This window comes from Oncorhynchus keta, chromosome 4 (genome assembly GCF_023373465.1).
Source record: "Oncorhynchus keta strain PuntledgeMale-10-30-2019 chromosome 4, Oket_V2, whole genome shotgun sequence".
NCBI classification, from domain to species: Eukaryota; Metazoa; Chordata; class Actinopteri; order Salmoniformes; family Salmonidae; genus Oncorhynchus; species Oncorhynchus keta.
The window spans coordinates 56,487,889-56,513,240 of NC_068424.1; the positions used below are offsets into that span (position 1 = coordinate 56,487,889).

The 25,352-nt window shown below is 41.6% G+C and overlaps 1 protein-coding gene across 1 annotated transcript; it reads left to right on the forward strand.

Annotated features, from left to right (window-relative positions):
• Positions 1 to 1,918: 1,918 nt before the first annotated feature.
• Positions 1,919 to 24,443, forward strand: npm1b (nucleophosmin 1b). The gene is made up of 11 exons (XM_035766079.2): positions 1,919 to 2,003; positions 2,305 to 2,387; positions 3,125 to 3,244; positions 5,033 to 5,126; positions 5,256 to 5,347; positions 5,481 to 5,536; positions 5,653 to 5,731; positions 7,083 to 7,181; positions 20,624 to 20,734; positions 21,802 to 21,876; positions 23,080 to 24,443. Exons 1-11 carry the CDS (start codon positions 1,952 to 1,954, stop codon positions 23,131 to 23,133), a joined length of 915 nt encoding a protein of 304 aa, XP_035621972.1. The 5' UTR covers positions 1,919 to 1,951; the 3' UTR covers positions 23,134 to 24,443.
• Positions 24,444 to 25,352: the final 909 nt, after the last annotated feature.

Sequence of the window (25,352 nt, forward strand, 5' to 3'; positions counted from 1 at the left end):
TAAAATAATGTGACGCCCCAAAATTGCTCCTGTTCTTTTGACCCATTGCAACACTTTAAGTTAGGTTGGTCTTGTACCTAGTAGAAACAGTTTTTTTTACACAACGCTGAATTAACATGTTGTAGATAGTATTTTTGTTTTTGCACAGCAAGTGGTTTATGTAATTGGAGAAATAGGGACAGTTCCTTATGTCAAACACTACTCCAATACTGTGCACTGACAAAAGTAGCAATATTATTGTAGTACATCAAATAAAATTGTGTTTGTCACATGCACCGAACACAACAGGTGTAGTAGACCTTACAGTGAAATGCATACTTACAAGCCCTTAACCAACAATGCAGTTCAAGATAGAGTTAAGAAAATATTTGCTAAATAAACGAAGCAAAAAAAAGTTACACAATAAGATAACAATAATGAGGCTATATACGGGGGCTACCGGTACCGAGTCAATGTGCAGGGGTATGGGTTAGTCAAGGTAATTGAGGTCATATGTACATGTAGGTAGGGGTAAATTGACTATGCATAGATAATAAACAGCGAGTAGCAGCAGCGTAAACTGTTCAGCACTCTTATGGCTTGGATTTTGAAGCTGTTAAGAAGCCTTTTGGACCTAGACGTAGCGCTCCGGTACCGCTTGCCGTGTGGTAGCAGAGAGAACCGTCTATGACTTGGGTGGCTGGAGTTTTTGATCATTTTTAGGGCTTTCCTCTGACACCACCTGGTTTAGAGGTCCTGGATGGCAGGAAGCTTGGCCCTGGTGATGTACTGGGCCGTACGCACTACCCCCTGTAGCACCTTGTGGTTGGATACCGAGCTGCTGCCATACCAGGCGGTGATGCAACCAGTCAGGATCCTCTCGATGGTGCAGCTGTAAAATCTTTGGAGGATCTGGGGACCCATGCCAAATCTTTTCATTCTCCTGAGGGAGAATAGGCATTGTCGTGCCCTCTTCACAACTGTCTTGGTGTGTTTGGACCATGATAGTTTGTTTTTGATGGGGACACCAAGGAACTTGAAGCTCTCGACCTGCTCCACTACAGCCCCGTCGATGTGATTCGGGGAGTGCTCAGCCCTCCTTTTCCTGTAGTCTACGATCAGCTCATTTGTCGTGCTCAAGTTGAGGGACAGCTCCTCTCTATAGGCTGTCTCATCATTGTCGGTGATCAGGCCTACCACTGTTGTGTCGTCTGCAAACATAATGATGGTGTTGGAGTCGTGCTAAACCACGCAGTCGTGGGTGAACAGGGAGTGCAGGAGGGGACTAAGTCCCCCTGAGGGACCCCCATGTTGACGATCAGCATGGCAGATGTGTTTTTGCTTACCCTTACCACCTGGGGACGGCCCGTCAGGAAGTCCAAGATCCAGTTGCAGAGGTAGGTGTTTAGTCCCAGGGTCCTTAGCTTAGTTATGAGCTTTGAGGGCACTATGGTGTTGAACGCTGAGCTATAGTCAACCACTAGCATTATCACGTAGGTGTTCTTTTTGTCCAGGTAGGAAAGGGCAGTGTGGAGTGCAATAGAGATTGCGTCATATGTGGGGCGGTATGCGAATTGGTGTGTCTAGGGTTTCTGGGATGATGGTGTTGGTGTAAGCCATGACCAGCCTTTCAAAACACTTCAGGGCTACAGATGTACAGTGTTACTACACAGGTATAAAAGTATACCCAGTATACCCAATATTAATGGCAAGTGTTTCACCATTACAAAACAGCAATATCATATACTACAGTAGATTTTCAAATCTCAAGTATCACAGGATTATTTATAGTTCCTTTGCAATGTCTCCATCTGCTGGACATAAACCACAGTGGGGTTCCCCCTTTTTGTCCCACCCAGGCTTTGATTCGATTGGACGAATATGATTTCCACAACTCCCTATTAGCTATCCCATTGGGTACCTGAGCTGTCATTTGCCTTTACGGAACAGAACAATAACATTCAGGGGGAAAATGGCGGAGGATAGCGTCCCAGATTTAACCAGACCTCAAATGTATTTATTTGGTGAGCACGTCTGTACTGCCACGATAAATTTCAGTGCACAGTTAGTAATAGCAGACATTTGTACTTTGTTACATAGCTATAACTCTCCCAAACACACCAAATGTCTATATTAAGCTAGCAATGCATATGAGCTTCTCGCGCCAATTCAGCAATACCCTCTTTTGTTTGCAAGCTAGCTAGCAAGCTAGCAGGCTAGCTAGCTTAATTTGTTATCAATGATACTGTTACGTTTCTGTTTTCAATGTAGAATGTCTACAGCTATTTGCTTAGAGTTTGCTAACCTATGTGTTGTGAACATCAGGTTGTGCACTCAAATCGGACAAAAAGGAGTTCAAAGTCGAGGTGGAGGACGATGATGCGGATCATCAGCTGTCACTCAAAGCAGTAAGATTTTGATGCCAGTTCTGAGATCGAGTTTCCATTACAGAATATCATAATATTGTAGCTAGCTAGCTACTTGGCCAACATTTCATCATGGCGTTTTAAAACAATAATAATGTATTAGGTCGTGACAACTGATGCATTTCACTATGCTACAACTAACGTTACTGTGAGGTAATTTAATTTTAATAATTCAGCTAGCTGTATGTTCTTAAATATTCTTCATCAAGTCCATTTATTTTGACACTTTCTGCAGTATATTTGTCTTTGCACCTGTGCAGACTGGCACCTGTTAAATAATTTCTTTTGACAAATACAATGGAAACTTGTATTTTATGTAATGGAATATCTAGTCTATTTCACCTGTTTCCCTTTTGTTTCATTACTTTTGGAAAATAACAGAAATCCCTTTGTACCAGTACACCACAATAACAAGTTCACCTTTGTCAACATAATGAGTAGAGATTTCTACTAGTCACAGTTCTTTGATGTGTATTTAAAGGAATAACATATTCATCAACAGACAATGTTTTTCTTTGTTTTCTGCTCCTTTTCCTACCTTTGCAAATGACCCCGTTCCTCTCTTCTAAATAGATATCCTCATTGTAACGTTCTCCCTATTTGCCACCAAGCAAAGATGGTGATTGACAGACAAATGAGGGAGACTGGAGGGTGTTGGCGTGTTCCAACATGGAAAAACATACAATATCATATCTGTGAAACAGCTGTTGGTTTTACAGGTGTGCCTGGGTGCGGAGGCCGAGGATACGTTTCATACGGTGGAGATCGAGGGCGTCACATACGACGGAAAGACCACCAAAATTCCACTGGCTGTGCTGAAGCCGTCCGTGCTGCCCTCTGTGAGTGTTTTAGAATGATGAATCACCCTAGTTCGTGCTCTTACTCACCTCACCTTAAGCTTTAGGAATGTTCGTTTAACCCTGTCCCTTATTCCACTTTTGTAATAGCGAAAAACACTCCACTCCATTACCATGCAATTACTCAAATAACGTGTTGTTACTGTAGTAATTACAGTGTTTCTACACAGATGCTACAGGTATTTTTGGCCATGACCCAAGTCACAACACTGGGCTGGATTCAATGAACCACACAACCTATTACTATCTTTCCTCACGCTACATTTGTGGCTATAGAGATGGCGACCTACGCTTCTTATTTAGTCAATCTTTTCTTAACTCTATTTCTTGAACTGGATTGTTGGTTAAGGGCTTAATCATTTCACGGTAAGGTTTGTAAGTCGCTCTGGATAAGAGCGTCTGCTAAATGACTTAAATGTAATGTATGTAATGTCTTCGGCGCATGTGACAAATACAATTTGATTGGATTATGACAAGGCCATGCCAGTGATGGGCTAATTCTCCATGATGTCAGCCTGGTTTCTCCTAAAGCAAAGATGGGCAACTTTGATGGGGGTGGGGGCCACAAAAAAATCTGAACTCATGTGGGGCCGCAGTGGCTTGGGGGTCTATGCACCCACATCTATACCCACACATGCAGTCAGAGCCAGCCCTAGCCTTTTGGGGACCTAAGTGACATTTTTTGGGGGGGGAGCCCACCAAAACAATTTATAATAATAAATTATTGCCGTTTTAAAGCAAGTTTTCTATAATTCTACACATTTTAACATAGGGCGGAGAAAAAGCTATTTTAGAATTAACTTCATACAATTCTACAAATTTGTCCATGGAGTGGAGAGAAAAATGTGCAGTTTTACAGCTAATTTCCTGCAATTCTACACATTTTGCCATAGGGTGGAGAGAAATCTTTGCAGTTTTTAAAATGATATCTGAGTGAGAGTGACTAACAAAATCAATGGGGGGCCCCCAGCTAGACTAACTTACCAATAAATAAAAAGTGCTCTGACTGACACAAGATAAAAAAGTGATGCACAACCACATTTCAAAATTGCAGCTTGTGTATTCTAATATTCTAACTCTCGGCAGTAAGTTGAGATCCTGACTGAATTCCCCCAAAACATTTTGTTTTTTGGGGGGGGATTGATCCACGATCCTAAAAAAAGGCCGCTAGTCGCCCATCCCTGTCCTAAAGTAATCCAGTTTCTGCATATTAAATGGAAAAAATCTGACTGCCGCCCTGATCCAGAGGTCCAGAGAACACTGTCGCTGTTTCTGACTTCTATTGTTGTAACATGCTTGGCTTGTTGGCTGCTGCTGGGCTTGTGTGTGTTTTGGTTCTGATTCAGGCTTGAAAACACTAGCTGTGAGTGGATAATTGCGTTACTTTATGGAAGTTATCACTACCTGAACACTTCAACAGTAGTTACTCTAATACCTACACCTGTGTTTTGTTTGGTTACCATCACCACCAGAACAATGGCCTGGCACTTAGGAATTCACATTCACAACCGGCTGCACCCACAACTTTTATATTTAACAAGCAGATACAAGTGAATAGATGTTTTGATTTTAATATGGTAATACATTAATAGAGCATTTGATAAGACCCTTTTGCTAGCAGATCCATGGGATTCCTTCCCCATGGGGAAAAAGCTAGTTTAATTTACATTCTCTGATGTCATTTGTGACGTACTTCTACGTTTGATAGTTTCAGCTGCTCATAAATGTGAAACAATTCAAAATATTGTAATGCTCTCCCCTGTTTGGCAGGTGAGTTTAGGAGGGTTTGAGATCACCCCTCCAGTAACCTTCCGTCTCCAGTCTGGCTGTGGACCCGTGTACATCAGTGGACAGCATTTTGTCAGTGAGTGACTCTTTTATTTGCAGTCTGCTGGTTTAGTTGTTTGCATACTCTCTTCGGGCTTGATATAAGGTGACATTGTGACAGTACAAGACATCAGCGCTGAATGCATAACCTAATCTCAACTTGTAGGTGTGAAGGACTCTGATGAGGAAGAGGAGGAAAACAACACATCACCTGTGAAGAGGCTGTCAAGCTTGACCTCAGGGAAGCGTCCTGCTCCGGTATGTTCCTCCTGCTGTGTTAACTCATGCAACAGGCACATAATGGGAGAAATATATTGTATTGTATTCAACTGCATACATCAGGCCTTGTTAACAACAGTTTTACATACATTATGTTTATTTCCCTTTGCAGAAGAAACTGAAAATGGAGTCAGATGATGATGATGATAGCGATGAAGATGACGACGAGTATGAATGTTCGGTTTTTGTATTTTTGGTTGTTTGGTGTGTCTTGCGTCATGTGCTTTTGATGGGCCACCATTAGATAGCCTGACAAATAGATGTTCATATTCTATTCATTGTAGTGATGATGACGACGATAGTGATGAAGATGAGAGTGAGGTGAAGGTACAGAAAGTTCCAGCCAAACCAACCATAAAGAAAGTAAGCCCTGTTATTCTCTGTTCACAAACGTAGCGACCACAAGACCTTGACTAATGACACTGGGTATAGATGATGTACCTGATATGTCCACTAGGTGTCATGTTAGACAAAGACTTGTCCATGTAGACTAGTGCCAATAGGAGATCCAACAAGTAGTATTATGTCATCTTAGATAGCTAGGATTGTGACACATAACACCAGACCTTGGAATAGACACAGGATAAAATGTTTCACAACATAATGTAAAATGTTTTAGGCATATTTTATTGTCTTACATCAAGTCTCATTTGTTGTATTGCGTATCAGTGTCAAAGACCATTTTGTCAAATTCTTGTTATTATTGCAAGTCTGGTAAACTAGACATGTTTTTAGTGCTCTGATTTGCACTCGCTGACCGGCGGCCATTTTGCTGGAGACGAAGCGGGGGAAACTTTTTCATCTTGTTCCCTCTAGTACCCATCTGGTTTTTCAAGACTAAAACACAGGGTCTGCGGGTATAATGATCGGATTTCTCCTCTGTAATCTACCTGAACACTCACTGTTTCACCAGCACCGTGCAAAGTGAGACGCAGTAAAGACAACTTGATTAACACAGCCCACACGTCTAGGCTTGGGAATTCCCATTTCCTTAACCCCCCGCCCCTGCCCCCTCTCCTCGATAACTTACCTAGGTCTACATGTCCTGTCCCTCTGTCCTCCTGCTGTCTATCTTTCGCTTTTATTCCTCACTTTATTCTCACACACCGCCCCCCTTCTCTTGTCCAACAGTTACTCATCGCACCTGGCGTTTGTCTTAGAACAGTGTGTGTGTTTGTGTGGCTGTGTATCGTTGTTTGTGATTTGACCTGTGCCAGGCCGAGAGAGATGAAAGCGAGGCAGATGCACATACGTGATGTGAGCACTGATTGTAGCCCCAGGGCCAGATGACAGCTGAGCCTTTCTGTCACCTGTTGATTTATTCTGCTATCCCTTCTACAGACACACATCTTTATTCTACTTCCTCTTCTTTTCTTTGCTCTCTTAACTCTTTGTCATGCTCATACTGCATTATAGTGATGAGCAGTGACAGCATGGGTATTAATACGCTTCCTGGGTTGAAACACTGAGAGGATGGCGAGCATACTAATTACTGTTCCCCCAATACACTATTTTACTAATTTCCCATTTCCCTCCTTTTGAAGATCTGACTGAAGTAGTTTATATAGACAGGCAGGCAGTCTATTTTGACAACGGCAACACGTTTTTGCTGTCAACATGTCGTCATCCCAAATTAAAAGATTAGTGGAAATTGGGTTTTCTATTTTGTATGGTGCTTCCTGCATGTCTCCTAACTAGTTCCGTTGTCTCTCAGAGCCCGGAGCCTTTGGGGAAGAAGCCGAAAAGTGTGACATGGGCGCAGAATGGCTCTCCAGGGAAACAATGGGGACCATCAGCTAAACCTCAAACCAAGGTAGGTCAACTCTTACACCTGTTTAGAACTCTTTAGACCAACATGAAACCAGAGTAATTACTGTCATCCATATGAAGCACTGGTGTCTGCTCCCAAAAGTGGTATTTTCATTTGGCTGGTGAATCGTAGAGTTTTCAATCTATGGGTAGGCTGGACACCTGACATTTTTAACAATGTTTTTTTCTGATAAAAACTAGTTCATTGCATCCGCCGTGGAGCCCAGTTTCATAATATTACCATATGTCCCAGCTGCTTGCCGTAGTTTTGAAGTAATCACGGAATAAACAGGCCTTATTTTAGGGCATTTTTCACCCTGCCAGCTCCTATTAGTTCTATTGAGCACCAACTTGCTTTCCGAACATTCTATCTCCAGCTTATTGTTCTATGTCACAATGTCTGCTTTGCTATTGTTGGCAATGAGACCTGCCCACGTTGCTGGTAGTTCAAATGTAAACAACAACTAAAAATTACTCATGGAATTCTGAGGTCGTCCCATTGTTTTCTATGAGGGAAATATAGGTATGTCTACCTATTTCGCCAAATATCTCGCAATGTGTACATTTTCCTTTTTTAAAATAAATTGGACAATATTTTAATCATGAGAATCTCCTCTTTCTAATTATGTAAGGCTGGGCAGTGTATTCCATTGTCATCAAACGCTACACCAAAAATAGAAGTTAGAAGTTACAATTTTTTCCTACTTCCTTGTTATGCAGACATAAGCACACTTGACACCTTCGAGGTGCGGATGTTTACTTTCTACACAGGTTGTTATTTTTCAGTTTCGTCCTACGAACAGATTGTAGTGGTAAAATAAAAAGGGATATATTTTTTGGTGCCATTTAGGCTAAATGGAATTCTAAGGTTCACTCCAGTCAAAACAGGCACTGCCAACGTTCCAATCCATTCATTTGCTATGGGCGCGCACTAGTGTTCCAGCTTAGCCAACGCTCTTTTGACATTTTTCAGCCTTGAGTGAATTTTGACTCGTTCTATTGTCCAGCCTACTATTGGATAAGATCATGTGATTCCAAAATAGGCCTGGAGCTGAGGAGGCAAGGAGAGATTCCAAAGAGTTGTTTGTGGTTAGGCAGTTCCAAAGCAGACAGTTTAAAGGGGCAGTTCCAAAGCAGACAGTTTAAAGGGGCAGTTCCAAAGCAGACAGTTTAAAGGGGCAGTTCCAAAGCAGACAGTTTAAAGGGGCAGTTCCAAAGCAGACAGTTTAAAGGGGCAGTTCCAAAGCAGACAGTTTAAAGGGGCAGTTCCAAAGCAGACAGTTTAAAGGGGCAGTTCCAAAGCAGACAGTTTAAAGGGGCAGTTCCAAAGCAGACAGTTTAAAGGGGCAGTCCAAAAGCAGACAGTTTAAAGGTGCATTTGTGGTCTAGGCTTCAAAATAAACTCATGGAAAACACATGTTCTCTGCCAGCTAGTTTAGAGAGAAGAATCTTAATAACAGTGTTATGCTGTTGAACATGAAAAATGGAAGATATCTTTCAGCATATAGGAGTTGTGATGCGCATAGAGCATACACATCAGCTGTTTGTTCCATGACATTGCTGTTCATGGGGGACAGTATAGAAAATCCTGCATGCCCTAGCCACATATATGTTAAGTTTGTCACAAGAGACTACATTTTCTGTAAATAAATCGTATTAATACCTATGTATTTCCGTAGTAGTTACACAGTCACATTTGAATGTTCACAATAAGACATGCTTATTATGTAAGAGGTGTCTGCTCATAAGACCACTGTTCCAGAAGTACTTGCCAAACCTTCAACAAGCTGCATTTAATTAAAGAACTGCAAAAGAATGTGATTAATCCAAGTAGCAATTAGCTCAAGACTGGTGCTTAATTACTCAGGTGGAATTTCTTGGACAGCGGCCTTACAAACCCGAGGATTGAACTCTCTCTGTGTTAAACAAACACATCTGACCCCTGAACACGTTTCCCAGGATGGGGTTTAAGACCACGACCTCTCGGCCTGACCTACCGTTTTGAGTTGCAGACCACCTTTGAAGCCAAAACACCCCTCCCTCCCACCTTTGCAACCTTCCCCTCCTTAAGAATGCCCTAATCAGCCCCTCCACCCACCCACCCACGTAGTCCCACAAATGAGTCTAGCTTAACTTGAAACAGTAGCAGTGACCTTTTGTCGCAGTCATTTCTCTCGTGTTGACATAAAATAGACTATAGACTCGGAACAGCTACAGGTTGTTTTCGCCTTAATCAAATTACAAATGTACTTAAATGAATGTATGTGAACCTCTCATTTAGATATTAAAAACTTCATAGCAGTGTCTCAAAAATTCAATCAAATTTTCTCTCTAACAATATGTCAGGAAAGACGCCTTCAACACTTCCTGTCATGGCAAGAAATGATCATAATCCTCACAGCACGTTGTTTCGGACTGAAAACTGTACCCTTTGTACGTGATGTCAGACACTAATGCGGTGAGATGAGGTGAGGTGAGACTTGCTATGCTAATCACCTGGGGTGGTGCGTAGCCCTCGGGGCAGCGTGCGGTATGGTAGAGCAAACGCTTGCTAATCTAGCTAATTCTGTAATGGCCGCTGTTCACCACGTGACGACAGCCGTTGTTAAAATGCTAGTGGGGATTAACCAACAGGCTAACCTCCGAAACCTCCGCAGTGTTTTCCCTAAGTACATGGAGTAACCAGACAAATAAAGAAAATAGCCAGCCAGTGAGTTCTGGGATGGGGGGGTTTAGTTTTCCTCCATTTCCGCTCAGCTGCCCGCAGGCCTGTTCAGTGAGCACGCAGAGTCACTCTGCTACAGAGCAGGAGGGGAGGGTCGAGGAAGGGGGACAGTGGGAGTTAGAGGCTGAAAGGGAGGAGAGTAGGGCCGAAGATGACGCATGGCCTCCTGTGTCGGGGCTGAGTGAGTATGGTTGAAGAGTTAGTATCATTAGCTTTTATAACCTTCAGTCTTTTTACTTTTATCATTTTTTGGAGAAGGTTGAGGCTTTCTCCACTACCAATTGTTCCTGCAGTGATGATTCAACATCTTCATCACGTTTTTTCACAATTTATCTGCCGGGAAAAAAACAATGGTAGCGATTCAGTTCCCGGCGTTCACTTTGAAGACCTGTTCAAAAAGAGGCATTCGTTTGCAAACAACCCATCACTAGGCTACACTGACAAGTCACTTTAGAGATCACTGACGAGTCACTTTAGAGATCACTGACGAGTCACTTTAGAGATCACTGACGAGTCACTTTAGAGATCACTGACGGGTCACTTTAGAGATCACTGACGAGTCACTTTAGAGATCACTCACACTGAGATCACTGACGTCACTTTAGAGATCACTGACGAGAGATCACTGACGAGTCACTTTAGAGATCACTGACGAGTCACTTTAGAGATCACTGACGAGTCACTTTAGAGATCACTGACGAGTCACTTTAGAGATCACTGACGAGTCACTTTAGAGATCACTGACGAGTCACTTTAGAGATCACTGACGAGTCACTTTAGAGATCACTGACGAGTCACTTTAGAGATCACTGACGAGTCACTTTAGAGATCACTGACGAGTCACTTTAGAGATCACTGACGAGTCACTTTAGAGATCACTGACGAGTCACTTTAGAGATCATTCACTTTAGAGATCATTGAGTCACTTTAGAGATCACTGACGAGTCACTTTAGAGATCACTGACGAGTCACTTTAGAGATCACTGACGAGTCACTTTAGAGATCATTGACGAGTCACTTTAGAGATCACTGACGAGTCACTTTAGAGATCACTGACGAGTCACTTTAGAGATCATTGACGAGTCACTTTAGAGATCACTGACGAGTCACTTGATCACTGACGAGTCACTTTAGAGATCACTGACGAGTCACTTTAGAGATCACTGACGAGTCACTTTAGAGATCACTGACGAGTCACTTTGGAGATCACTGACGAGTCACTTTAGAGATCACTGACGAGTCATTGGCATGTCTTGACATGGGCTTTGAATCCTAGGAAAATAAAAAACAAGATCTTTGGTTTATTGTCCCGATGAGAAGCTATGGACATATAACTACGTTGTATGATTTATGAATATCAAAGAGACATAGGAGGTTTCCTTTATTCAGTCAGATCGACACCTTTTATGAACGAGCCAACACTTGCTGTTCGGTCGTCAGTCAAAGCACAGTAAATAGCCTATGCACCCCGACTCCATGGCTGGCTATATGAAACACGCAAAATAAAGGAAATTGTTTCAAAAAACAATAATTAAGTAGATTTCAACTCATCGTACACATTTACATTACATGGGACGTGTAAATTCATTCACAGTAGACAATGAAGAAGCATCATGCTCTCCCTCCTCTGTAAAAATAAATTTGACTGCAAAATTAACCAGTACCGAGAGGCAGGACAGACAGCAGACTGACAAACCAGCAGTGTTCCCCTATCATCGCTCACTTTGTGACTGACAGGCGCCAGTCCTGTCAGTAGCTCACTAGAACATGCATATCGTTCATTCTAGCGGGAACAGGCTATATAAACTTTTCTGACAAGCGAATTGAATATTTTAAATGAAAAGAGGCCTAGTTAGTTTATGGAAACTAACTAGGCTTAGGGAAAACCCTGGCCTCCTGCCAGTTTAACCCCCCAGTCCCACCCTACCTAACCCCGACCCCCTTCCCTCAGCCACCCCTCCACCCCTCTCCACAGCCTCCTCACACCCCTCGCTTCCTGGACACACCTTCTCCCAATTGCTCTCATTATGAGTGTTTGATGTCAGGGGCAGCAGGCAGGTTTCTCCCAGAGGAAGCAGGCGTTTTCTTAGTGCAGGTGACTGGTCATTAGGGTGGCTCGTCAGATCCTTTGCCAGTACCTTTCTCACCATATTTATTAACTCTTTGTCCCGTTGTCCACGCTTTTTGGTTCCAGGAAAATGGGTCGATATGACTGTCATTTGAGTTTGTTGGTCTAAAGTTGAGTCATCTATGGTGTGTTAGTGCTTTTGATTGATGGAAGTTGAAGCAGGCTGCCTGCTCTGTGATGATGCCTCCGAGCAGACGCCACAGTCATAAAACTGTAAGATGCTCTGCCTGGGATTCTCCTGAGAAGACCTACATCATCAGTTTTGGCAACTGATGGACACCCAGTTCAATTTGCATCTGTGTCTTGCCAACCTGTTAATGATTATTTTAATCACATCTCAAATTTTCCAGATTTTTCAATTGTGCTGCTTGAATAAAGTTGAGAGGAAAAAACGTTTTTTTAGTCTTGGGAGTTGGAAGTTTCTCAGCGAACTGTCTTTTGTCTCCTTACCCGGGCTCCAAAGGCCTCCTACAAGACACCAAAGGGACAATTACTACCTCACTCAGACTTAGCCGGCAGAAGTGTCATCATGACCATGTGTTTGAATCGGAGGCAAGCGATTACCTGAAATGCTAGCGTGCAAGTGATTAAGTCACATGTCCCATCTGTAATCAGTGTCTGGCGCAGATTAAACAGCATGCTCTGTCTATCTATCAGCTGTTTCAGGTCCACAGCTGTCCTTTGGAAGTGGAGAGCCGCCCCCAAATAATAAATACGCCGGACTTTTCTTGGCCGGGAGCCAGTGGCATTTGGGTTTTTTTCGAGTCGGAGGTGTGAGGGTGTGCGTGTGTGTATTTGTGCGTTTCTTTTGTTCTCTAATTTGATACCTTTGATCTGTGCGATGAATGCCGATTTCTGCGGAGGAAAGAGAAAATGATAGCAGTCTCCAAAGGGAAGAAAAAAAGAACCATGGTCTTGTTTTTTAACCTTTCGGTTCAATCTACTTCTTAAACCCGTGTCTACTTTTGTAAAGAGGTTTCTTTATTCATCCCACAATCAAGATACTGTATCTAGTCTCTGTTATTATTTCAGGTAATGATCTGTGTTTACACATTACTTTCAATACAATGGTTTGAATTAGCAACAAGCCTCTTGTCACTTTCCGGATCCACACACTTGTTGTGGACACACACAAACTGATGTTGCCGTGGTGATTCTGGGTGACATATAATTCGAACGTGTTAACTTTGAATATACTATCGTCATTGGCTCCCATCACCTCTTTAGCTGCTATCTTCACATCAGTTATTGTACAGTTGAAGTCGGAAATTTACATACAGATTAGCCAAATACGTTTAAACTCAGTTCTTCACAATTCCTGACATTTAATCCTAGTAAAAATTCCCTGTCTTAGGTCAGTTAGTGTCACCAATTTATTTTAAGAATGTGAAATGTCAGAATAATAGTAGAGAGAATGATTTATTTCAGATTTTATTTCTTTCATCACATTCCCAGTGGGTCAGAAGTTTAAAAACACTCAATTAGTATTTGGTAGTATTGCCTTTAAATAGTTTATATCTTGGGTCAAACGTTTCGGGTAGCCTTCCACAAGCTTCCCACAATAAGTTGGGTGAATTTTGGCCCATTCCTCCTGACAGAGCTGGTGTAACTGAGTCAGGTTTGTAGGCCTCCTTGCTCGCACACGCTTTTTCAGTTCTGCCCACACATTTTCTATAGGATTCAGGTCAGGGCTTTGTGATGGCTACTCCAATACCTTGACTTTGTGAAGTGTACCAGTCCCTCCTGCAGCAAAGAACCCCCACAACAAGATGCTGCCACCCCTGTGCTTCACTGTTGGGATGGTGTTCTTCGGCTTGCAAGCCTCCCCTTTTTCCTCCAAACATAACAATGGTCATTATGGCCAAAGAGTTCTATTTTTGTTTCATCAGACCAGAGGACATTTCTCCAAAAAGTACGATCTTTGTCCCCATGTGCAGTTGCAAACCGTAGTCTGGCTTTTTTATGGCGGTTTTGGAGCAGTGGCTTCTTCCTTGCTAAGCGGCCTTTCAGGTTATGTCGATATAGGACTCGTTTTTACTGTGGACAGGTACTTTTGTACCTGTTTCCTCCAGCATCTTCACAAGGTCCTTTGCTGTTGTTCTGGGATTGATTTGCACTTTTCGCACAAAAGTATGTTCATCTCTAGGAGACAGAACGTGTCACCTTCCTGAGCGGTATGACGGCTGCGTGTTTCCATGGTGTTTACACTTGCATACTAGTTTGTACAGATGAACGTGGTACCTTCAGGCGTTTGGAAATTGCTCCCAAGGATGAACCAGACTTGTGGAGGTCTACAATTTTCTGAGGTCTTGGCTGGTTTCTTTTGATTATCCCATGATTTCAAGCCGAGGCACTGAGTTTGAAGGTAGGCCTTGAAATACATCCACAGGTACACCTCCAATTGACTCAAATTATGTCAATTAGCCTACAAAAGCCATGACATAATTTTCTTGAATTTTCCAAGCTGTTTAAAGGCACAGTCAACTTAGTGTCTGTAAACTTCTGACCCACTGGAATTGTGATACAGTGAATTATAAGTGAAATAATCTGTCTGTAAACAATTGTTGGAAAAATTACTTGTGTCATGTACAAAGCAGATGTCCTAACCGACTTGCAAAAAATGTAGTTTGTTAACAAGAAATTTGAGGAGTGGTTGAAAAACGAGTTTTAATGACTCCAACTTAAGTGTATGCAAACTTCCGACTTCAACTGTATGTTTATATCGAACATTCAAAACAACAAAGATCTTTTCAAAACCTTTTGACATCATGCACCATCATTTATTGATTAAAAAATATATATATTTTACCTTTATTTAACTAGGCAAGTCAGTTAAGAACAAATTCTTATTTTCAATGACGGCCTTGAGCACGGTTACATGTACACAATGATATGATTATTGTGCGTAGCCGGATTGATTTAATAGTTTGTTTAAAACCTTTACATGCTTTGCATGAAGAAAGATTTCCATAAGAATCCTTTTCACATGAAAAATCTCAAATCAGGCTACTGATGGGACTTTTGATAAATGCAGAAAATCGCCAATTAAAATAAAACGTTCTACCGCAGTGGCCATGTTATTTTTGCGATACCGTTTTGATTCTCAGTTCTGACATATGGAGTTTGTATGTGAAAGCTCTTTCTAAGATGTGTGCTTTCAGTTTTTCCGAACTCACTTCACTCGTGCATCAGAGGGGGACGTTTGCGCTACTGGTCCTGGCACATGTGCAGATCAAATACACCGCTGGGACATCGATTTAAGCTGTTTACATGTCCTAATAATTAGAGGGATTGCTCAGAACCAGGTGTTTTAATCGGTGTATGCTTACTTTGATTATGACCGATTTAAGATAAGCAGACTAAGGTGTTTAGTTGACTATTGCCATACTCGGCCTACTGCCATAATCCATTTTATATTGAATTATTAGTCTCCATGTAAACGTATTCATTCGCCTTTTACACTTGTTTGAATTGGCCTATATGGATAGGGCTAAGTTGAAATGTTTCTAACAGAGAAAATATGAAAAGCATGACCATCGTAGGAATTGAAAGAGAACAGCTTGGAGATCATGGGGAAATTATTAGACCAAAGTTGAGGACACAACAGTTCACCTGACAAGACTGAATCCAAACACACTGTTAAACTGTTGATTTTTTGTGAATTTTACATTTACTGTAATTTTCGTCTCATTTGTTGATAACAAATTCTGAAAGTATTCTGGATACATTCAGTAACATGATTAGAATATTCCTGGAAAATGTGGAGTAGATGCAACATAGACCAACACAGGTTCATTCTATTCAGAACAACCCAGGGCATGATGCCATGTCATCTTGTAACTGTACATCAAACATAGTAATCATGAACGTTGACACTGTACAGTGCCTTCGGAAAGTATTCAGACCTCTTGACTTTTTCCACATTTTGTTTTACGTTACAGACTTATTCCAAAATGTATTAAATAAATAAAAATCCTCAGCAATCTACACAGAATACCCCATAATAAGCGAAACAGGTTTTTAGACATTTTTGCTGATTTATGAAAATAAAAAACTGAAATACCTTACTCACCTAAGTATTCAGCCCCTTTGCTATGAGACTCGAAATTGAGCTCAGGTCCATCCTGTTTCCATTGATCATCCTTGAGATGTTTCTACAACTTGATTGTAGTCCACCTGTGGTAAATTCAATTGATTGAACATGGTTTCGAAAGGCACACACCTGCCTGTCTATATAAGGTCCCACAGTTGAAAGTGCATGTCAGAGAAAAAAGCAGGGAGGTGAGCAAGAACCTGATGGTCACTCTGACAGAGCTCTAGTGTTCCTCTGTGGAGATTGGAGAACCTTCCAGAAGGACAACACTCTCTAGCACTCCACCAATCAGGTCTTTATGGTAGAGTGGCCCGGCGGAAGCCACTCCTCAGTAAAAGGCACATGACAGCCCTCTTGGAGTTTGCCAAAAGGCACCTAAAGACTCTCAGACCATGAGAAACAAGATTCTCTAGTCTGATAAAACCAAGATTGTACTCTTTGGCCTGATTGCCAAGCATCACGTCTAGAGGAAACTTGGCAGCATCCCTACGGGGATGCATGGTGGTGTCTGCATCATGCTGTGGGGATGTTTTTCAGTGGCAGGTACTGGGAGACTAGTTAAGATCAAGGCAAAGATGAATGGAGCAAAGTACAGAGATATCCTTGATGATAATCTGCTCCAGAGCACTCAGGTCCTCAGACTGGGGTGAAGGTTCACCTTCCAACAGGACAATGACCCTAAGCACACAGCCAAGACATCGCAGGAGTGGCTTCAGGACAAGTCTCTGAATGTCCTTGAGTGGCCTAGCCAGAGCCTGGACTTGAACCCAATCGAACATCTCTGGAGAGACCTGAAAATAGCTGTGCAGCGATGCTCCCTATCCAACCTGACAGAGCTTGAGAGGATCTGCATAGAAGAATGTGAGAAACTCCCCAAATACAGGTGTGCCAAGCTTGTAGCGTCATACACCCAAGAAGACTCGATGCTGTAATCATTGCCAAAGGTGCTTCAAGAAAGTACTGAGTAAAGTGTCTGAATACTTATGTAAATGTTTTTTATTTTCTATAATTTACCCCAAAAAATTACAAACCTGTTTTTGTTTTGTCATTATGTAGTATTGTGTGTAGATTAATGAGTTGGGAAACAATTTAAACCATTTTAGAATAAGGCTGTAACGTAACAAAATGTGGCAAAAGTCAAGTGGTCTGAATACTTCCTGAAGTGACTGTATGTGACATGAGTTTTATGATATGGTAATGTAAGTGCACATTTGGACAAACGGGTGTTTGGCTTGCTTGTAAGACATCAAAACGTTATTTATTATAATCCTCTTAATTTACAGCATTTCCCTCACTCAGACAATAAAAATGTGCAAAAGTTGCCCAATTAGCAGGAGGGATGGGGGCAACTTTTTATCACTTGCGGTGCTGAAGTTCAGAACGGCTGTCAGTCAAAACCCATACAGCCAGAGCTGTGATGTAATGTATAGCATTTTAATGTAGAGCCACTGCATTCCAATTTGGGCGTATGTGTAAATTAAAGGTGATTCTGAAATCTGCCATTTTCAACCCAAGTGTAAAGGGAAACCACTGTAACGTCAAGACGCTAATACGCACAACTGGAGAGGTAATATGATGCTCTTCACAAAACCCTGATAGGAGGGTTTGGGTCGGGTGCCGGTCATTATTTTCACTGTACTACGGTGCTGGTGCGGGTAAAAAGTTTTTTAAGGCAACCGTCAAGTGTTCACCAGGATCAAAAATGTTAGAAAATGGTCATAATGAAAAACACTCTTTCTTTTAGTTATTTCTTCAGTCGTGTGACAGAAAGTCTCTCCAACAAGGTCCCTCTCCCCTAGTTTCAAACACAGCCCCAGCCGTCAATGAAACCCTGCAATCACAGTGGATTCCAGCCGGTCCGGCATGTAGGAACAGGCTCCCTGCTTGTGTAACATGCAGCCGCGGCGGCGTATGGCGTGTCAAAGTGTGTCACACTCACACACTCCTAATTGAGGACCTCTGGGGCCAAGTCCGCCCGGCTCTGGACACACCTGTAGCCCTGTTAATGCTATGTTGGCGGAGAGCTCTGTGAGGCTCACACACGCTGTATGCACACACACATACACACAAAAAAAGGAAACTAGTGACATTTATGACAATCAAATGTCAGCTTACATAATTGCTATGAGGGGATAAAGTCTCTCACCACTATACAGGGCCTCTGAGTTTGTAATATTACTCAATATTACTTCTCTTCCCGTACAAAAAAGTTAATGAGAAGTGTTCGTTGGTTGCTTTTCACACTAAGCCATAGCGCAAAAACATTTTGCGAAACGTGAGCAAGCGGTCGCTGCTTTTCTCATGAGATAGTGACCCGTTTCACAGTGTCAGTCTGGGGGAGTTAACCTGCCACTGAAAAACAAATCTTTTTTCTGCTCCTCTTGGCAAACAACCCTCCCCAGAGCTCTGTTGCTCAACGCTAAAGTCTGGGCTTGTCCTCGACTGCTTGGAAGCAATAAAAGGATAATTTGTACCCACCATATTTGTCAAAAGGTGGTGTAATTAGGGTAGAATGTGGTGTGTGTTTGCTTTAATCCCCTTCCAGCTGGTTGCTCTCACCCCAATAGAGGAACCTTTCTCACTCACAGTAAATAGGTCAGGATAGGGGCTGGAACCAGTGCACTGAGCACAGCCTGGGCTGGCCAATTCATGAGCTACAACCAGTTGGGAATAGGGATGGGCATTTTAAATGATTTCACTATTCAAATAATGATATTTTTCCTGATATCCGTTTTGTTAAAAAAAAAAAAAAACTTAACTAGAGAGAGAGAGAGAGAGAGAGAGAGAGAGAGAGAGAGAGAGAGAGAGAGAGAGAGAGAGAGAGAGAGAGAGAGAGAGAGGGGAAGGGAGAGAGAGAGAGAGAGAGAGAGAGAGAGAGAGAGAGAGAGAGAGAGAGAGAGAGAGAGAGAGAGAGAGAGAGAGAGAGAGAGAGAGAGAGAGAGAGAGAGAGAGAGAGAGAGAGAGAGAGAGAGAGAGAGAGAGAGAGAGAGAGAGAGAGAACTGGGGGAAGGGCGAGAGAGGAGCAGTGGCCGGTGTGTGACAGTCTGTGTGGCACGGAGGAAGAGAGATAGTGAAAGCAGCCGGACTGACTTGTGCTAGGAGTTAGACAAACTTGTTGCTGCAATAGGTTATCCCATCTGTTAGTACCTGTCTTGACTGCATCAAATCATTGTAAAGAAACTAGCTAGCTACAGTAGCCAGTTAGTTAGCCAGCTAGCTAGCCTGTTAAACTCTGAGTGGTCGTTCTGGGCCCTGTACAGAGCCCGGTGAGAAAATGGTCAATAGAAAGTGACATATCATTTGAAAGTTACAGGTCTTGTCTTTTTGGAAATCAAACTCAAATCTTACTGCCAGACAGGTGATATATTTACATCAATGGATAGGTAGAGACTTCAGCTTCCTCCTCATATATGTAAATCATTCCTTTACGACATTGCACAAGCCCTGTGCCTCCATTAGGTAAAAGGTCAGACATTTTTTAAATGTATTTGTTAAAATCCTTTTGGAACAGACATTGTTGACATATTTTATCTCAAACCTAGACCTTCAAATTTCTTATTCCACGGGGACAATTGGGGGACCCCACCCCCATTCTTAATTAAACTAAATTTCAGGGTTTTTTTGGTCTGCTCTATCTCGGACTCTGTAGGAGTCACATTTGTTTCTGATACATTTATCTGAATCCCACAGTTCGTACCTCTCTAAGACCGAAGTGTACTTTATGAGGATAATATACAATATTATGCGTCGTCTATGAAATGCCACCAGTGGGAGTCAGAGTTTAACAGGCTATGTAAAGTAGCAAGGCTAATTGAGGCTACGTTGGTTGATCTTTTTTGCCTACTCCTTCTCATTTAGCCAACTTAATTCCCTAATTTTAATTCCATTTTGCATTGATTAGAAATCTCCCACTTCACTTGCTACACATGGCCTCTGACTGTAGTGCCGCTGTGATTGGAGAGTAACAAAACGCTACACGTGTGAAATGTGTGTAGGCTACCGGTGGGTCTTCGTTATGGGGCGCACTCATACAAACTGTCATGAAACTGTTGTTTTAAAAAAATAAATAAATTAATGAATGTAATGGTCTATCGTTGTAGGCTATGTAGCCATTTTTAAACAAAGCCTTTTCATTGTTAAAAATAGGCCCATATTTTTTTTCAGCTAAAAAATGAATACTCTCCCAAGTAATCGAATACTAACGTCCCCTTTAATTTTCAAATAACCATGCCCATCTCTCGTTGGGATCGTGCAAATGGCCTAGATGTCACTCATAGATACATTGACGGGATGTACTTGGAGGGTTTTGGCCAATGGACAGTGGTTTTCTTATAGGGCGGAGGAATACACTAAAAACCTATGTAGCCTACATTGAGACTAGTGCTTATTGACAGCTATCTAGACATAGCCTAAGTGTCAACCTTTCAGTTAGGCTGGTTAGTTACTGGAACAAGCACACCACTGAATGATACTGTGATGTTGATCTTGTTTGACTTGCAGACACCAGTGGGAGGAAAAGAAAAAAGGCAGAAGGAAAAGTCTGGAGCTGGCCCATCCAATGTTCTCACCGTGCCCGAAATCAAGAGCAAGCTAGTGTCGGCAGCCAAAGAGGTAATACAGTTGTTTTCATGCTTCCAACATAGAGCTTTGAGAAAATGCTGCTCCATATATTAAAGGCCCAATGCAACAGATTATCACGATATCAAATCATTTATGGGTAACAATTAAGTACCTTAGTGTAATTGTTTTTCAGTTCAAATGCAACAAAACAAAAAAAAATCAACAACAAAAAGCTATTCTTGAGCGATCATTTTGCTAGGACTGTCTGGGAGTGGTCTGAGTGAGCACTTATAAGAGGGGCCTAATGGGAGGGATATGTAACCTGAAAACCTATTGGCAGACATGTTTAGAACGCTCTTTGTTATTGGTCTATTAATTTATACCGCTTGGTGATGTCACCAAGGCAAGCCAAAACTCCACCAATGTAAAAGATGCAGATTAGAAAGTCCTGTGTAAATTGTATTTCCAACCAGCAACTATCCGGAAATAACTCTGATCACATATTTTCATCGTTTTACAGTGTTCATTTCTTCAGCTGTTGTACTATATTATACAAAACACAGGAAAAACAGAATTTTGACTGCACTGGGCCTATTAGCAAAAGTCCATGGGTTATCTTTAATAGTGGTTATTCCTCCCTTTGCATGGTTGCAGACATAACATGCCATAAACGCCATAGTTGTCTTGGTAACAAAAGTATTCTCTGAAGACAATTCAGCAGTACCAATTTAGGGAAAACGGATGTCCTGTTTTTCCCCTCTGAGGCTGCAGCAAAGCTTTAGTGGAACATATGATGCACCACTTCCAGAGTGTGTGCGAATAACCTCTGACCTTGCCAATGGCCACCATGTCTGTTGTGGGGTACTGACCACTGGCGCTCACACAGCCAAGACGTCATACAGAGGGATTAGCTTATTGTCTTCTTCTCTTACAGCCACTTCAGACTGGATGGACCACACGTGTCAGCTTTACACCGCCACCTCATATTTGCTTTGTGTGAATGATACAGAATTGTAGGCTATACATGTTATGTAATATTGGTAATAATGTTGTTTCCCCTCCAGTTTGATTTAATGTCTCACCCAGATTAAACATATTTACTGTCTCTTTTCCATCAGGGAAAACCTTTTCCAAAGACCGAGCAGAAGTTTGAAAACTATGCCAAAAGTGCTTTCAGGATGTCAGACAGAAAAGTAAGTATTTTTCTTGTCTTGGTAGTGAAATCGTTTTTTGTAGCAGCAGCATTGCAGTAGTTTAGATAATGATTGCCATTAATTGCTGAATACATTTTTAAATATATAACACCTAGCTTAAAAACAAAATGTTTTGCCCACCGTGTCCCAGTTATTTCAGATAGTTTTGTTGCAGTGAAATATGTTCATGTTGGGTCTGCGGTCTCTTAAGGGATAGAATGGGAGTAGACCTGCTGAGGCAAAGTCTTCCCCATTGATTTACTGCCGTAGTTCTCTACCAAGTGTCTTTTGTAGCCCTAATGAACGGACCGGAGGAATGCGAATGGTACCAGTCTCTCACATGTTCAAGGTCTTTGACTAAGTGAAGGAATATTTCTCTAGATGGATTTAGGGCTACTGGACTCTAGTACTACCTGTTCTTAGAAATGCTGACGTAACGCAGGGACTCTATGTACATTTAGGATTGTTTTTACTCACGTCATTGCAGCACCTAGTTGTAGTTTACTTGGAGTATTTAAGTCCTTTTATCTTCACCACATGGTGCCAAGATGGTATTCACTAATCACCATTATATCCCAGTTTAGTTTCTGGGAACAATTGGAATTGGAATGTTTACGTCAAAAACACAACAACTTTTAAATGGGAATGCGTGTGTGCGTTTATTGTGTGTGTGTATGTGCAAGAGTGTGAATGTGTGTGCATTCAAGTGTGTGTGTGTGTGTGTGTGTGTGTGTGTGTGTGTGTGTGTGTGTGTGTGTGCGCTAGGAAGGGTCACAAACCAGGTTCTCTTTTTATTAATGAGGAAGCCTTTGAGATCCCACAGCCTGACATGTTAAGGCCTCCATTAAGATTGTGCTGTCAGCAGCAGCAGTTGTTTGTGCAGGTGAAAACTCTATAGACTGCAAGGTGCGGTCAGGGGAGGCTTGATCCCAGTGTGTAGAACACATCTGTGGAAGCGATTTGGTTCCAAAGCCAAAGACTTTGAGATGTGTCAGACTCCTAGTCATTCTTTCTGGTATGTACTATTGCCCCCACCCAACCCCTTGTACCCCTAAATGCCGTCTCAGTTCATTGTTCCCCAGGCAAGGCGCCCACTAAAGGCATTCTGTAGTAAAAGTGAGTCATGGACTCATAACTCTCTGCTATGCAGCACGTCATTTGGATGCATTATAATTAGTCTCTCTCTCTCTCTCTCTCATACAGGTGGTTAGAGACCTCTGGAACTTTGTACAAACATTGAAAACAGAGAAGAAATAAGTAATTGTATTTCTTACAGTTACATTAGATACGTTTTGCTTTCTCTATGCTTTTATTTCCCCAAGAACATTGAAGGTGCAATGTTTAAACCCCTTACTAAGAGCATCAGTGAATACGTGTAACAATGTCACCCCTGCTAAAGAACTGGTTGTTAGCCTACTGTTGGTGCCCATCAGGATACCATAGGCCTTTGAACTATGGTGATGTTTTGACAACTGTTTTATATGTTAAATATGACCCAGCCTTAAAGGAATAGTTCATACATCATTTTCAAATTGCATAGGCTGTTGTCCGTCGACCCAGTTTTAGGTGCATATGTGGGTTATTTAGTTAATTTCACCAGCATCTGGTTAGCTCAGTTAGCTAACCAGAGCTGGTTAGCATTCTTAGCATGTCCATTAGTATCATTTGTGGCAATGCTAGGATAAACATTACAAAGCAACCATATCACCCCAGAAGATGATCGGTAGTAATTAAGTGCATGATTTCATTACCGTTGCTTTTGTGAAGTAACTGGGTTGATAGACGGAAGCCTAGGTAAGTTCGGAAATTATGTTTTTATCATGTATTTTTAGTTAACTGTTCCTTGAAGGATTGTGTTTGTATAAATCCTGAAGACATTGTTGTTTGTAAATAGTCCGTACAATTAAATGTGCTATGATGGCAGCTTCAGAATAATGTAGATCTGTGTAATTATGGTTTTTCAATCTCCTCTGGTTCTGGCTTCTGTATTTTAGTATTTCGTGTTCATTTGAACATTTCTCTCTAGTTTAGCATTGTTTTTTAGTTTTTTTTATCCTGTAAACACGTTATGTTTTGGTCTTGTTATGTTCTAGCGAGGTTAGTTGTTAATACTGTTCTGGAAAATATACTGCTAGTCAAGAACCCTCTTAAATTTGATGTCTTGGTAAGTGTATTGACTGTGGAATGATAAGACACTGTTGTTAACCCAATTATGAGTAAAAAGTCAAGAGAATAGAAATTGTTTATTAAAGACATTTCATCACTCACTGAGAAAAACGATCAATGAACCACATGCTCCATTAACTGCAATTGGATCTTACATGTTTATTATATTTGGGCTGATTTTCAGTTGCATGGTGTGAAAGTCGACAGGAGGAAGAAAGGCATTGGACAATTTCATGAGAGTACTTGTAATTTGATTTGCTATTTGAAGGATTCTTGATACGTACGATGCATGTCAGTTCATAGTGGTTGTTTAGTTATGGCTTGTTAAGATCAACGTATCTGTCCATTTTTATCTGTCTGTTTTTTATACCTTTTACCAGAATAAACAAAATCTAACCCTGTGGCATTTGTAATACAGCTTCACTTTTAGTAGAGTAATCAGACAGCTGTTGACATCTGGCTTTCACACTTAGGCTCCTTTCAATAAATTCATACTGTAGTCTAAACTCAGTTTTTCACAATTCCTGACATTTAATTTGAGTAAATATTCCATATTTTAGGTCAGTTAGGATCACCACAGAATAATAGTAAAGAGAATGATTTATTTCAGCTTTTATTTATTTCATCACATTCCCAGTGGGTCAGAAGTTTACATACACTCAATTAGTATTTGGTAGCGTTGCCTTTAAATTGTTTAATTTGTGTCAAGCGTTTCGGGTAGCCTTCCCAATACCTTGACTTTCTTGTCTTAAGCCATTTTGCCACAACTTTGGAAGTATGCTTGGGGTCATTGTCCATTTTGAGAACCATTTGTGACCAAGCTTTAACTTCCTGACTGATGTCTTGAGATGTTGCTTCAATATATCCACATAATTTTCCTACCTCATGAAGCCATCTATTTTTTGTGCACCAGTCCCCCTTGCAGCAAAGAACCCTCACAACATGATGCTTCCACCCCCGTGCTTCACGGTTGGGATGGTGTTCTTCTGCCTGCAAGCCTCCCCCTTTTTCCTCCAAACATAACGATGGTCATTATGGCCAAACAGTTCTATTTTTGTTTCATCAGAACAGAGGACATTTCTCCAAAAAGTACAATCTTTGTCCCCATGTGCAGTTGCAAACCGTAGTCTGGCTTTTTTATATTGGTTTTGGAGCAGTGGCTTCTTCCTTGCTTAGTGTCCTTTCAGGTTATGTCGATATAGGACTCATTTACCTGTGGATATAGATACTTTTGTACCTGTTTCCTCCAGCATCTTCACAGGGTCCTTTGCTGTTGTTTGGGATTGATTTGCACTTTTCGCATCAAAGTA

Coding starts and splice junctions, on each gene's coding strand:
- npm1b (XM_035766079.2), top strand. CDS start 1,952: ATGGCGGAGGATAGCGTCCCAGATTTAACCAGACCTCAAATGTATTTA. Junction 3,245..5,032: donor AGCCGTCCGTGCTGCCCTCT/GTGAGTGTTTTA, acceptor CCTGTTTGGCAG/GTGAGTTTAGGAGGGTTTGA. Junction 5,348..5,480: donor CAGGGAAGCGTCCTGCTCCG/GTATGTTCCTCC, acceptor TTCCCTTTGCAG/AAGAAACTGAAAATGGAGTC.